This window comes from Terrapene carolina, unplaced genomic scaffold (assembly GCF_002925995.2).
Source record: "Terrapene carolina triunguis isolate 2854851 unplaced genomic scaffold, T_m_triunguis-2.0 Scaffold68, whole genome shotgun sequence".
NCBI lineage: Eukaryota > Metazoa > Chordata > Testudines > Emydidae > Terrapene > Terrapene triunguis.
In genome coordinates this window covers 38,555,251-38,570,558 of record NW_020664419.1, presented here as the reverse complement: position 1 = coordinate 38,570,558, position 15,308 = coordinate 38,555,251, and the positions used below count along the sequence as shown (strand labels likewise).

At 39.8% G+C, this 15,308-nt stretch overlaps 1 protein-coding gene across 1 annotated transcript in view; it reads right to left on the bottom strand.

Moving 5' to 3' along the window:
- The window catches only part of TSPAN12 (tetraspanin 12), a 64,582-nt gene that overhangs the window by 37,392 nt on the left and 11,882 nt on the right, over positions 1-15,308 (bottom strand). The window contains exons 3-4 of the mRNA XM_024193707.2: positions 8,800-8,882; positions 4,914-5,049 (exon numbers count right to left, since the gene is read on the bottom strand). Coding sequence (XP_024049475.1) covers positions 4,914-5,049; positions 8,800-8,882 — 219 coding nt within the window. The remainder of the gene's footprint in view (positions 1-4,913; positions 5,050-8,799; positions 8,883-15,308) is intronic.

Sequence of the window (15,308 nt, the reverse complement as noted above, 5' to 3'; positions counted from 1 at the left end):
GACTGAACCAGATCTCCAGAGCCCTAGGCTAGCTCCCTACCCATAGGACCATCCTGCAAAACAATAGGTAATGGAGCGAGTCATTATACTGGAAAATATATTCCCTGTACTCAAGAAAAAAAATATAAAAGATGACCTGCATGCTTGATATTAAGGGGAAACCCATTTATACTGTTTTAACTGAAAAATAAAAAATATTTTAATTTTTATATGTAAAGATTTTGCCACTGCTATCCAAATTGATGACCTTGCATGATAAGTTTCAGAGTAGCAGCAGATGCATTAATTAAATTTGCCTGTTAAGTTTTCCCACTTATAAATCTAGTAGCTTATATGCAGTATTCCCCTTTCTTTATCCCTCCTCCCCTTTAAAAAAAAATTTAAAAAACCCACAATTCAGGCTCCATCATTTCAGAGGGTGATTTTCCAGGCAAAAGGGCAGTTAGGTGAAAGCCATGGGGAGTTAGGCACCCAAATGCTTTTTGTGCCTTTGAAAATCTCCTTCTCAGTGTAGGTCATATGGAAGAGAAATAGAAGATTTTCATTTTTAACTTAAACACAAAAGTAATTCTTACATGAGACGCGAGTTAGTTTAGAAGACCTGTAAGGTTGAAAAATGAAAAATTAGTGAAATCTATGTGCCTTACACATACTGTAGCATACTGATAGTCTCCTCCCATGAATTTATCAACTTGAGTATTTTTTTAAATCATATGCCTTTCAAGTGTTTTTTCATAACCAGATCCAGCAAGAGTGTAATTCAGACCTAAATCTTTAAATGCCAGCATCTTTCATTCTACATTACGCAGGAAACTAGTCTGCTCCCCTATGGGCTACTCTAGTAAGCGATCAGTGCTTCAATTCCCATGGGCACCAATAAAAGTTGAAGTCACACTGTATCCTTCAGGATTGGGGCCCTAAATTGTTAACATTGTTTCTCATTTGCCTTTACTTCTTACGTTCGCTCCTTTACTGAAATTACAAAGGAAACAGGCTATACAACAAAGTTGTATTGCACTAAATTGTGAATGACTGGTCTTACTTGCTTAGTAACAATATCTGTTTAATTTTAGAATGGCACTGATTTAAATTCATAGTATAAAAGGTTGTTCTTTCATTGTGCCAAGGCTTCCATTATAGGACTAGTGCTGTTAAACTGCATCAGCTGAATGCTATATAGTAAATAACTGGCTGTTTCATCTTATGGGCAGCAATCAGACCTAACTGAAATTAATTTAGTAGTCTCATCTCACTGCCTAGTGGTAAACAGGCCATTCTACAAAAACCACACAGATACTATCACAACAGGCAATCTCTGATCTGGAGAAATCCTCAAGAGAGGTGATAGAAAGCCTGATTCCTTAAAGTATTCATCTCCAATTCAGGGCTTTGGTCATTTTTAACAGAGAGCAAAGAAATTCACATTACAGCTGCTCATAATGCACATGGTGTCTTTATTACAGACATCTTCAGTCACACAGTCTACTAATTTTCATGAATATAAATACTAAAGACAATTTAAATTAAAAAATAAAAAGTACATCTACATAACAGTCAGATCAACAAGAGATACTAGAGACTGTAAGCAAATGTATATAGTATATACACAGAGAGAGAGAGCAGAGATTGCCATATGTATTTGTAAACATATAAACTCTTAATAGAGCAAATCTACATAAACAGACCAAACTCCATTTTAACCAAATTAAAGTTTTCGCAGTTTAGATCACTGTCAAGTGATCATATGTAAGCTACAGATGATGATAAATTATGATCTTCTGGTTACATTCTGTTGTTATTAAGCAGGATAAACATGTCAGTTCAGTTTATGTGTATAGCTCATTTTAAGCTGAAAAGCTTTCAAATATTTAACTACAAATAGAATTTGAAGAACAAATGACTGCAATTTGCTCAGAGTGGTACAAATTTACTAATGATTGCTAGATTGGCTCTTCATTAAAAAGTTTTCCTTATTCAGTTGTATTATTCTATTCATGTTTTGGGGAATCTAAGTATTAAGATTCTTAAATGTTATATTTTTTAAAACATTCAATTAAACACGGTGCCTAAGAATTTCAGACTTTGGTTCCAAACATTTTTGGGTTTAGTCATTTTAACTGTTTGTGTATCTCAAAAGGAAAAATAAAAGCATGACAGAGAAGGCTGTTAATATTTTACACCTGGTTTCTTTCCTTATCTTTCAGTGAATCTGGTTCTGCAAAAGCTTGTGCTGTTGATGCATCACCTTTCTGATTAGTTTGATGAATGGAGTATTGACTTATGGCTTCACATCTCTGCAGTACAACAGCACTCTGCTTATTTACCAATTAGTCAAAGAGTGTGGCATACTTAAGAAGATATCATTTATTTTTTGCTTATCAGTCTGGTCAGCAAGAACCAGTTCTCAGGCTCTCAAGAGTGAAATATTGCAAGTTAAGCTGTAGGAATGTTTTGTTTTGTTTTAATGTGACTTGACTGCTTAATACACATTAAATTAATTTATTTCCAGATTGTATTAAAAACTATAACCATTTCTTCTTCTCAGTTGGCATTTTAAATAAAATGCTGCACCTCCTAGGTTGCCAGGTTTTTTTTTTTTTTAATTCTGAAAAAATGAAAAGGATTTTTTTCAAATTTTCAGCCAAATATAAAATGTATTGTTAGGACGTAATTAACAGGGCTTCATAGTGTATTTACCTTCATTCTTGTCTTAAAATCATAGCAATTAGTGATTTTTTCAAACAATAAAAGTGTTTTATAAAAAAAAAAAATCTTAAAAACTCTGGCAAAAGTATAGTTTGACAATGTAATAAAAATCTAAAGGGTCTCATGATGTCAACAACTTTTCTCTTTACATAAAATAAAAATGCTTTACCCCTTTATGTTAAAAATTCACCTAATGCAATAACTAATGTTTGAGAGTTAGCTCGGCCTAGAAAAAGTTACAAAAGACTGTGTCTCCCCATGTAAATAATATAATTCACAAAATAATTGTACAGTCAGGAATTACAGAAATCTCTTTTTATCATTTTCCTGCCAGAACTAGTAAATCTGTAATGTATGTCTTGGAACCTGCTCCCATTGACTTCGATGGTGCAAGATCAAGCCTGGAAATAGTATTTTTTTTTAAATGTATTCCTATTCTAGTACTGTAGGCTAAAATGAGCATTTCTCTTAAAATATGGAATCATGAAACAATAATCCCAATATTAAGGTTTTAAGAAATACACCAGAGGACAAATAGTGCTTGCTACTGTTGCAACTAGCAGAACACAATAATAATTAGTGCTACAGAACTTTCAATGATAATGTCAAATAACACTCAAAGTCAGCCCTCTTAAACAAGCCTCTCTGATATGAAGCCCTCATAACTCTTTTTTGACTGTATCGCATACTATAACTGTATCTTCTATTAAATAAAGTGGATCAAAATGATGTAGGGTGAATCACACATTCTTTCAGCTTTTCTTCCTCATTTTTCACAAAAATTGAGAAAATTAGGCTGGAATAGACATATGCATAAAATGCAGCTTTAGAAACTTTCAGAGACACCTGACATGCCCTGGAGTCACCAGCTCCATTACTATATGGCTGCTCCTGGGTAGTTCCTACATGCTAAAGGATTTTACTTCTTTGCTTATGTAACCCACACACCTCCTGGGTGTAGTGTTCTGTCCCAGCTAGCGGCACCGAGACCACTTAAAGAGAGAGATAAAATGAATCTGCTCTCAGCCAGTTAGCTTTTAGCTCATGCTTTAAGCTCCAGAGGTCCCAGGTTCGATCCCGACGATGACCGGGGTACTGTCGGTGTTACACTTACTCCCGCTGGAATTACAGTGATCACCACAAGTTTTATAAATCTGTCTCATTCCAGTACAATAGTCCCCATACAAGGTTGTGGACTGCTTGGGTTCCACTTAATCCCCACATTAAAGGATTAAAGCCCAATCTTCACCACCACTGCATTCCAGCTGGAGTTGAAGACACTCAGCACCTTGCAAGGTCAGGCCCTAATCAGGCTTAAGTTGTGCATACAGCCTTGCGCAAGGGAGAATTTGACTCTCCAAGTCTGTTGCTGGCTTGAAGTTTTATAGCCTCCAAGGGAAGGAGAAAGTTGGCAACTTGAAATTGAGTTTTTAATTACCCCCAACCAACTGCAAAATTCCAGATGCAAATAATAGAATTCAAACTTCACAGTCGCAAATCAGCTAGTTAGACACATAAATGCTGTTATTTGTGCCTACAACTGATTGTGGGTATAGAAGTAGAAGCCAGGTTAATTAAAAAGTTAGTTACTAAAAGTCAGGCCTATAATAAAAGGGTTTGTTTCAGATCACACAGACTCATTCTCCTGCACTGATTAGTACTAGAATTGTTCTGAATGATTCCTCCACTACTGACATCAACTAGGTTTTTGCAATTCACATTGCTTGCCTTTCAATAATAACTTAGTGTACCCTGGGGGCTTGTCTTCACTACGGGGGTAAATCGACCTAAGTTACGCTACTCCAGCTACGTACCTTAGGTCGATTTACCCCAATGTCTTCACTGCGCTGCGTCAACAGGAGACGTTCTCCGATTGACTTACCTTATTCTTCTTGGAGAGCTGGAGTACTGGAGTCGACTGGAGAGCGCTCTGCCGTCGATTTAGCAAGTCTTCACTAGACCCGCTAAATTGACACCCGCTGCATCGATTGCAGCAGCGTCGATCTCCCCGGTAGTGAAAAAAAGCCCTGGTATGATGCATTTTTTCCTACAGTGCGTTTTGCAATTATAATACAACACTGACATAACTAAACAAGATAAAAAAATAATCACAAGATAGGATGTTCATATGGGGCAGGGATTGCAAACATTTTTCTTCCTTGCTTAAATGAAATAGAAGTTAATTGTTTTTGAAGGTGAAAACATACCCATACAAGAAGCAAGAGGCTTCTTTTCACTGTTCCACAGTACCCCAACATCCCCACAATGATAAGAAAACAGCAGACTGCAATCATGACTGGATGGACCACAGGAAAATAAGTCAAAATGACAGCCTCCTCCACTCTGAAAACAAATACAACCCAGAATTAAAATAATAAAGTACTACCCCAAAATCAAAGCACCTAAACATAAAATAATAATATTACAGTCTAAAAAACAAATAGCATTAACTATTTGCTACATAATTTAAAATGTGTTACAGTCTGGGATCATGGAAATGATTTAAATGGTGTTTTTAAAGTCCTATGTTTCTTCCAAGTTATGGAAGATTGGATACTTAGATTGCTGCTCTTTGGGGCAGAGATTTTTTGTTCTGTGTTTGTACAGCACCTAGCTCTTGGGTCCTGATTCCTGACTGGGGCTTCCAGGTGCTACAGTAATAAAATATATTATTAATACTTTGTGTTATTATTATTAATAATAATAATAATTCTGAATTCACTAAGACTGAGTGAAGCAGTCAAAATATACTCTAGTTTAATATACTTGCAGGGTAGGTAGCCCAAACCAGCAATAAAGAGATGCAGAGAGATCAAAAAAGGGACTAGGTAAGGGTGGAATTACTTAACAGGTCTTTTCCCATCTGTCACAAGGTGACTGGCCCCTTTAAGAGGGAGCGGGGTCCAGTGCATCTGTGGCTGATTGCCTGCTGCCCAATTTGGCTTAAGGGAAGGCACATGGGCCTTATAAAGAGGAAACAGGAAGAGGAAGGTTGGGGATAGAATGAAGCTGCAGAGAAATGCTGCTCAAAATGCTCAGGAAGGAAGCAGCTGAGGAAGCTGCTGGAGGAATGGCCCAAAAGTTCAGCCAACTGTCCAGGAACCAAACCAGATGCAGGGGCCTCAAATGATTCTGCAGAAAATCCCAGTGAGATGCTCTGAGTGACAGCAGAATTCCCTGACTGGGGTTGTCAAAGAAAGGGTGGAATTTGTTGCTAAGGATCTGAAAGTTTAGGAAAATGCTGTTAACCAGATCCCTGATACAAGCACCAATTACCTCTACAAACTATAGAACCAGATGAAGGCTCTGGCAGAAACTGGATGACAGGATGAAGGTTCGTGAGGCTCAGATCCAGGAAATAAGACAGAGGTGTTCCCAAGCTATGGATAGGTTGGCTAAGCAATGGAGTGAACCAAGCAACTAGAGGGAGTCCTTAAAAAGGTGAGAAGCTTTTACAAGCTAAAGGCATCAATGCTTTGGATCTGAGATCCCTACTTCAAGAAGCAGCACACCAAGAGCCAGTCCAAAACACTGTGCTTGGGTATAATGGGGCTTGGATACCCTGTGGTACAAACACAGAAGAAAGTGCCAGATAGAAGCTATAGTTGGAGAAGGCTACAATAGACACCAAGGAGAAGTCTAAGAGTCTCACTAAACTCAAGAACGGGCACAAAGCCATGATCATAACTCTGGTAAGTGCCTGCTTCATGGAAAAAAGCAGATGCCAGAGTTGGAGATAACTTGTGGAAAGCTTGAGGGGAACTCCACCAAGCTGCATAACCGGAGTGCTGAGCTGCAGCCTCTGATCACAGAACTCAAGAGACAACTGGCTGAGAAAGAAGAGGAACTAAAAGGAGCCTTGACTAAGGTGGCAGAAGGAGCAGCCCAGAAGAACATTGGCCAGCAGGAAATCCACAAGCTGGAATCTCAGGTCACTGAACTTCAGGGAGACCTTGAGTCAGAGCAAGTAGCCAGAAATAAAACAGAACTCCCTCAGGTCCTGCTTCTAGGTGAGCTGGAGGCACTGAAAACAGAGCCAAAAGACACAACAAACTCCACAACTGCACATCGGGAACTCAGGTCAAAGCAGGAACCGGAACCGACTTTTCTGAAGATGACCCTAGATCAGTGGTTCTCAAAGCCAGTCCGTCGTTTGTTCAGGGAAAGCCCCTGGCAAGCAGGGCCGGTTTGTTTACCTGCCACGTCCGCGTCCACTGGCCGCGGTTCGCCGCTCTAAACCAATGGGGGCTGCGGGAAGGGCGGCCAGAACATCCCTCGGCCCGCGCCGCTTCCCGCAGCCCCCATTGGCCTGGAGTGGCGAACTGCAGCCAGTGGGAGCTGCAATCGGCCGAACCTGCGGAAGCGGCAGGTAAACAAACCGGCCCGGCCCGCCAGGGGCTTTCCCTGAACAAGTGGCGGACCGACTTTGAGAACCACTGCCCTAGATGATGAGGTGAAGACCCAGGAGGCACAAATCCAGAAGCTGAGGTAGAAACATTCACAAGCTGTGAAGAAGCTCGTAGAGCATCTGAAACAAACTGAGCAGGTGAAAATGAACCATGAGGAGGCAAAGTAGGTTCTGGAGAGCAAGCAAGTGGAACTGTCCAAAGAGGTGAAGATGCTTCTGCAGGACAAAGGGGAATCAGAGCACAAGCAGAGGAAAGTAGAAGTCCAGCTCCAAAAGCTGCAGGTAAAATTTATGGGAGGTGAAAGAGAGCGAACAGAGCTGGATTAGAAAGTCAGCAAACTGTAGGAGGAAATGCACCAGAAGATGAGTGTCAGCACTAAGCTGAGATAGATAGAAGATGAGAGGAATGGCCTCAAAGGACAGGGAAAAGAAGGAGGATTCAGCCAGGAGGTCCATCTGTTGACTGAAGGTCCAAGTTGCCCCGCTCTGGAAATGAAAGAGCAAATCTTTGAGGAAGAGGAGATGGGGAAAGGAAACCAGTGACTTGACTGGGGAAAACATAAAACATTAACAAAACAATGTGGGTGGAGGAAGAACAGAAGTGGGTTCAGTTAAGAAGAATCCTAAAAGCCTCAGGTAAGTCTGTCAAAACACTAGTTATTGGAAACCCCAAGAGGAAGCTCGATATTATTATGGACTTTCCCAAAGGTGAAAGAGGCACATGTGTGTACATTCAGGGATGCTCCTCCCAAAAAGGTCATGAAACAGCATTACATAAAAGTAACCAGGGTAACAGCCTGACTTTCTTGACTATTCCACAGATAGCCCAAAGACTGGACATTCAGAATGTCTGGCATGTTATAAATTATGAGATGCCAAGAATTCTTGGCAACTACATGAGTCGTATAAAGTGGATTGGGCATAGCGCTAGACAACCTTTGGTTATATTGTTTGTGAGCAGAAAAACTAAGGGTATCAACAAAGATTTTCCAGACTTTCTGATAACTGCAGAAAAAGTAGTGCCTGCTTGTTTGGACAATTTGACCAAAAGATGAACACTTTGGGCATAGGAAGGCTTGGGAGAGAGAGGGGGACTGGCCCCTTAAAGAGGGAGCAGGGTCCAGTGCACATGTGACTGGTTATCTGCTGCCCCGTTGGGCATTAAGGGAAGTCATGTTGGCTTTATAAAGAGGGAAACAGAAAGAGGAAGCTGGGGAGCAGAGTGAAGCTGCAGATCCTAGGAAGAGCTGATAACTGAGCCCAGTGTATGGCTTAGAGCCAGTCAGACCTAAGGAAGAGGGGGCTGTGCCCAGTGGGAGATGAGGGGAAAGAGATCAAAGAGACTTTGCTTTGGGTTTCATTTCATGTTAATAAACTCGCTTCCTGGGGTGTGGTTTGTTATTAGACATAAGCCGCTGTGGATCATGCCTGAGAACCTATGAAGGGGAAATGGAGACAGGATGCCAGAGAATTTGGCCAGAAGGGGGCACTACAGGTAGATGTGCCCTTTGACGCCATCTCTGATTCCAGTGATTCAAAAAATATCACATTGTATGCTACAATGTGTATTAACTGAGGGGTTCCCTTCCCATAGAAAATTTAATTAGGAAACCCTGTTATATTTGATAAACTGTAGCACCATCATTCAGGTACATGGTTAATTAGGTTTAAGAAAAAAAGTTTACCTTGTTTCTGCAGTTAAAGTGAGGACATTATTCAGGTAGTCCCTCATCCAAGCAGAAACACCCAACACACTGATGGACATCAACTAAAAGAAAAAATAGTGTTATTTATCAAGCATTTAAAAATTCATGCAGGATCAATTGTCAAAAATATCTACTGTATCATTTATTCGAACAATATTTTCCCCATGCTGTGCTTACACGTGTTTGGAGCTGGTTATCTAAGTATTTAGAGAGGCAGTTTTAATTATCATCTCCCTTCCAGTTTGTATAACTGATACCTAGGAAGGCCTGCTCTTTGCTCTTCTGTCAAAAGGTGTAATTTTAACATTGGCTGACACACACACACCCTAGGTCTCCCCAGTAGTAGACCCTAAGGAGGGCAGAAGCCATGGAGGGGAGTTACTACTGTTTCTAGCATCAATAACTCTTTCAAAGATTTCCCATCAAAACTCCAGTGGTTATCATGAAACAGATGAAGCCAGCAACTTGTGAGGCATGATCCCAGAGGGGACACAAGTATTAATCAAATCAACTTATTAAGATTATTTTATTAGAGAAGGACGGTGATCACTCTGCAGTTAAACGCATAAGACTTGGTTTCAATTTCTCACTCTGACACAAACTCACTGTGTGGCCTTGGACAAGTCACTTAATCTCCTTGCCTGTTTCCCCATCTGTCACATGGGGCTAACAATCCTTTGTTTAGATTGTGAGCTTTATAGCTCTTTGCTGCTTACTCTGTATCAACAGCACCAACCACAACAGATCTCAGATGCAGCCATTAACCCAATACTGTAATGCAAATAATTAATTCTGAATAGCTCTCCAATCACCACTGATCCCCTGCAAGCCCCCATGGCAACTTTGTGCAGTTGGGGTGCCACACATTAAGAGGGAGGACTGTCAAGGGAAGAGCCATGGAGCAGTAATTGCCCCACAGCATGCTCTGCTCCTAGCCAGTGGGTTTCTGCTAGGAAATCTCTAAAGTATGCATGCTAGCCAGTGGGCTGCCATGGCCCTCCACCCCGCCTTTCCCTACACATGGGTTCAGGAAGGGAGTGCCAGACCCAGCAATGCTTCTACTGAGTGGTGTATCTATGATGCTCTCACTAGTAATAGTGTCTCCTTTTGAGGAGTCCCAGATTTTCCCTTATCTAGTTCAGTGCTGGCATCATGTGTGCCCTGACAGTGAACAAAAATACTTATGAGGAACTAGTCAACTGGTACAAAACTAATGCATTTTAATAGTTTCTCTGTGTCTTTATTACATTCTTGGGATTCTTTGCCTGCAGCACATGTATAGCCGGCTATTTCTGCCTTTAAAATTTCATGTGAAGTCCCAGTGGTTACTTCATCCCTTCTTTTCAAAATCACTGCACCTAATAGAGAATGCAGTCCTGGTTCTAAGCAACATCAGCAGGAACCTCAGGTGTTCTGTATGCAGTGTGCATATTCCTTAAACGTCAGTGCATGTTAAAATTCTACTGCATGTCACTGCACATTTTCTTAAAGCTCGGTGGCAGATCTATTTTGGTTGGGGAAATGGAGAGTAGAGAGCATTTTCTTCTACTGTTTAGACCTGCCATTCAGGAAGCTATTAGCAAAGTAAAAAGAAGAAAAGAATTGGGATCAGTTCTAAGCCAAACTCCAGGAAATCCTGCCTGGGAAAAAGAGACAAGTGACACAAAATGTTGAACAAGCAACAGACCTCTTGTTTCTAGCATTTGACTAAAAGTATTTACAAAAGCCACAAGACTATTGTACACTTGTACAAAAAAAAAAAAAAAAAAAAAAGGGTCCCTGGCATTTCTGACATTATGAATGAACCATTTTCCTATGATATGATCAACAGGCAAATGAAAATAGTTTTAAACCCCTTTTGATAAAGTGTTTGTAAATATTACTATCTGGTTTAAAGTATAGTAGAACTACTGAGAGTGGGATGCATTTGGCTCATTCTGTATTATTGGAAAGGCCTACAAAAGTGCTCAATAGAAGTGGAGAAAACCATCAAATCCTTACTCCTCAACAACTTCCAGATGAAGTTAAACAGGTACTGCAGAGGAAACAGCAACAGAAAGGAATTCCCATTTGCTAAACAATGCAGTGCTTTCTTCAGCACTAGACTAAGGGAAGTGTTTGGTTTTATACCATGTGGACATTTGTTTACTATGCATTGGAAGAAAACTACCAATTCCTTTTACTTACAACTGATAACCTGTACCAACAACCGTATCACTGCTAATACTAACCAGACTCATAAGAACAACCTACATATGAAAGATTTCAGATCTCATTCATAATCCCATGAGCCATCCAGTTCCCCTTTGCTGCTCTCCTTTAATGTGTATCTTTAATGGCAAAGCTAACATACCTTTTGCATGACATACACTAAATATAAGAAATTCCTCTTCTTAAATTTGCATCAGACAGTGGATATTACACACAGAGGAAATGCCTTTTTTTTTTTGGCAGGCCCACTCTAAATTGCCTTGTCAGATTGACATTACATTAAGAATTGGGCAGATCCTCTTCTCTCATTCCTGTAATGATGAAATACTGACACAGACACATTCCCCATATAAAGAACAGATATCATGGAAGGAATTCTTCTAGCTTCAGTTTCACACTCCAAAGTCCAATACCAAATATACTGATGGAAAACTTTGATCATAATTCTGTGATAAAAATCTAGAATTATGACAATGACGGTCCTTGAATCAGCATGTTCACCTATACAGAATAAAATATTCCTTGTATATTTCATTTCCAAACAAACAAATTCAATTCACATATCTCCAGATTTTTTGCAGAAAGGAATTGCAAGAGGGCACAGACAATGTCAAGCCTAGAACTGTACTAATTTCTTCTCCCTCTCTAGCCACCTACAAAGAATATTTTTTGATAGGTCTCAAAGATTCACTAAAAAGACCATTGCCCTTAAAAAACACAAAACACTTTAATGTCAATAATTATGGATGGCAAAGCTATGAGTACACAATACTTTGCATAGTGACTCCCATTCGGAAACAAAACCCTGTCTATTTCCCTACAAAAAAAGTGAAGGGGAGGGAGGGAAACAGGGGATTATAAGTGGAAGCCATCTGGCAGCTAGATTATGTATATAAATATAATGTGAACTTTTGGCTTTTTGACTCTAGGAAAAAAAACCATCAACCCACACAGCATCTGTGCTTATAATGTAATTTGTTCTCCTCAGCACCTCCTCCTCCTCCTGAATTCTGAAGATTTCCAGATCAACTATCTTTGTCTGTATCTATGGACTTGAATATGGTGCACTCTACTGTTACACAGAAGTAATTTTAATTTAGTATATCAAAAAAAAAAAAATTCTTCTAGTCATGGTTCCTCCATCTCTTCAATATAACATGCAAATTTTAAATCTATGCACCATAGAAAAAATGTAAATATTTTCCCACTATTTTATACACACAGGCTATGCCTACTCTACTAGCTAGGGGTGTGACTCCCCTCTTCATGCACAGCTAGTTCAAGTCCATATAGCAGAGGCAGCTGAGCCTTGCCGAGTACAAACGCACCTGAAATCAGAAGGTATGTATACGGCAAGGCTCAGCCACCCATGCTGCCTGACCTGCACTGCTACTTATACTCATGCTAGCTCAACGAGAGCTAGCGCAAGTACGCGTACACAGGCAGGGTAATCACACCTCTAATTTGCAGTGTAGGCATAGTCAGAGAGAGAGACACTCCATAACATTCTAACTTGGAAGTAGGAGGCTGTTGTTCAGCATAGGCCTGATCCTGCAAAGTTCCCAACTTAAGTCAGTGGAACTGAGAGCACTTAGCACCAAACCCTGGGCCAGATCCTGAGTTGGTATAACCTAGCATCAGTGGCATTACACCAATTGAAACCAGCTGAAGATCTGGCCTCACGTGTTCGCAATCTCCTCGGGAAGGAGCCACAGCAGCCACCAAAAAAAAAAAGAAATCTTGAGGTGCAAATGAGCCTTATGGGGCAAGCAATGGCAGTCATATCCCAATAGCCTGCTGCAATCCAATTTCCAAGGAGAAGTCGTAAGAGGCAACCTGATGGGTTTTGTTTTGTTTCTGGAGGGAGGCCAAAAGGAACTAAAATTGGCAGATCCTATTTCAGCCAATTGTTTACATTACTAATTTAGCACTGAAATATCAATCAGCAAGGAAGCTATACCAGATAGAATTTGACTATCAAAGGGCACAGTATAATGGGGGGGTGGGGAGAAAGCATCAAAAATAATTTCCACCACATTAGTAATAATATCAGTGCATCAATAAGTTTTTATCGACCATTTCTCTGTGGACCCCACTCTGTGTCATAAGCATAACAGTACGCTTTTTAATATCTATTTGTTACAAATGGCTGTAGAATTCACAATACATTACGTATTCATCAACATGAAACTGAGTTTATAAAATTTACTATCATATTAAATTTATTTTCATCTTGATTAAATAAAGATAATAAATAATGTTGTTTTCAAATATGATCATCAAAATAAATGTTTATCACATATTGACATTTAACTTTCAAACTAGTTTTATTCATTTTGAAGTTTGACTGTATCCCATTCAAACAACTAAGAAACTGGATGTACAAGAACATATTCAGAGAGCTAGGAATGGCCATGTACAAGTTACATCTTAAATTATTGTTAAGAGGCTTTATATAAATTGGATATTACATGGCTTAAAAGAAAATATCAAAAGGTATTTTTATTCATTAAGCATGCCTGCAGAACTTCGCTCATGGCTCTGCTTCTTATGATGTCTGAAAGGTCATGGCTAATTTGGAAAAATAAATTTGATATTTTCAGTTAAGCTATGTACATACGTTTATATAAAGAGAGGGGGAAGAGCACTGACCCTTGTAACTAAGGTTGCATACGTTTCCATTCTTAGCAACTTTTTTGGTCATAACCTAAAAATTACTTGTTGGGCTGAAATTTGCCATCTGCTTGAAGGAGATTTTCTTATTAATTATTATTTTATTTTGAAAATTTGAGCAAAAACATTTAATCCACTTGGAAGTATGTGGAGAAGGCAGGAAACAATTTTCTACATTATTAAAAAAACAATGTGTTTTAAAAAACAAAACAAAAACAAAAAACCTCTTGCATCAAAACAAATGGATGAGGTAAAAATTTTAGTGTCAGATTCTGATTCCCTTACTCATGCTGCGTAGCATTTTACTCCACACACAAAAAATGACTGTAACTTCAATGGGTTTACTTGCACAGTAAGATACCATTCAGCCTGAGTAAAGGTATCAGAATCTGGGCTTTAATTTTAGTATACAAATAACCCTCACTAAGAAATCCTTGAGTGGTCCAATGAAAATTGGCTTGGGTTTGACTAAGCTGCAACTTGGTGAAAAATCACTTAGTGCACACACAGAACATTCTGGCATAGGCTTTCACCACTAAACTCACAGCTCAGACGCACAGCATAGCTGTAGCTAATTTAGCTATTTACGGTTTCTTATTTTCCTGAAATACTCAGGGACCAATTTGCCCCCTACATTCCAACACTATTGTCCTTTCACATAAGATAATGTAGAGAGAGGACTGAGTCCTCAGTTTTGTACCCATCTCCTCCATGACTACTTTCAACACCTCTACCTCTTATTAAATAAAGCCTCATACTGCTCCTCCAGGAAGCAAGAAAATATTATTTCCATTATACAACAGATGTAACGGAGATCCAGAGAGGTTAAGTGACTTGCTCGAAGTCACATAGGAACGTTGTAGCAAAGCAGGGATTTCTGATGTGAAAGACTCATGTCTTATGCCCTAGACAACGCCACTTATCAGAAAAATTGCTTCCAATTGACAATGTATTTTGTTATGCTGTCTAAACTACTAATGTGTGCCCAGAGACCTTTGTCTAGTGCCATTAGAACTACAGATAATGGGCAAAATATTATTAGGCCAATTTTATAGATAAAAAGGAAATAGTGAATAACTTTCTGGGCAGTAGTGGGGGTTAGGCCTTACCTGTGAGCCAACAGACTTAGACATGACAATTTGCTGTGACCTTCACAACATCAGTTAACCTCCCTGTTTCTCACCTGTAAAATGGGGTTATCAATAGGTGCATATACTACTTGTGAGGGTTAATAAGAAATGCTGTGCAATTCTTTTAAATAATAATAATAAATATTTACACAGAGATATATTATTGGAGCCAGGGCCGGCTCCTGGGTTTTTGCAGCCCCAAGCAGCAAAAAGAAAAAAAAGCTGCGATCGCGATCTGCGGCATTTCGGCGGCAGCTCTACCGCCGCCGCTTCAGTCTTTGGCGGCAATTCGGCGGCTGGTCCTTCGCTCAAAGAGGGAGTGAGGGACCCGCCGCGGAATTACCGCCGAAGAGCCAGACGTGCCACCCTTCTCCATTGGCCACCCCAAGCACCTGCTTGCTGGGCTAGTGCCTGGAGCCGGCCCTGATTGGAGCTTGGAGGAGTAGAAAGCTACAGAGGAGAAATACAGGTATT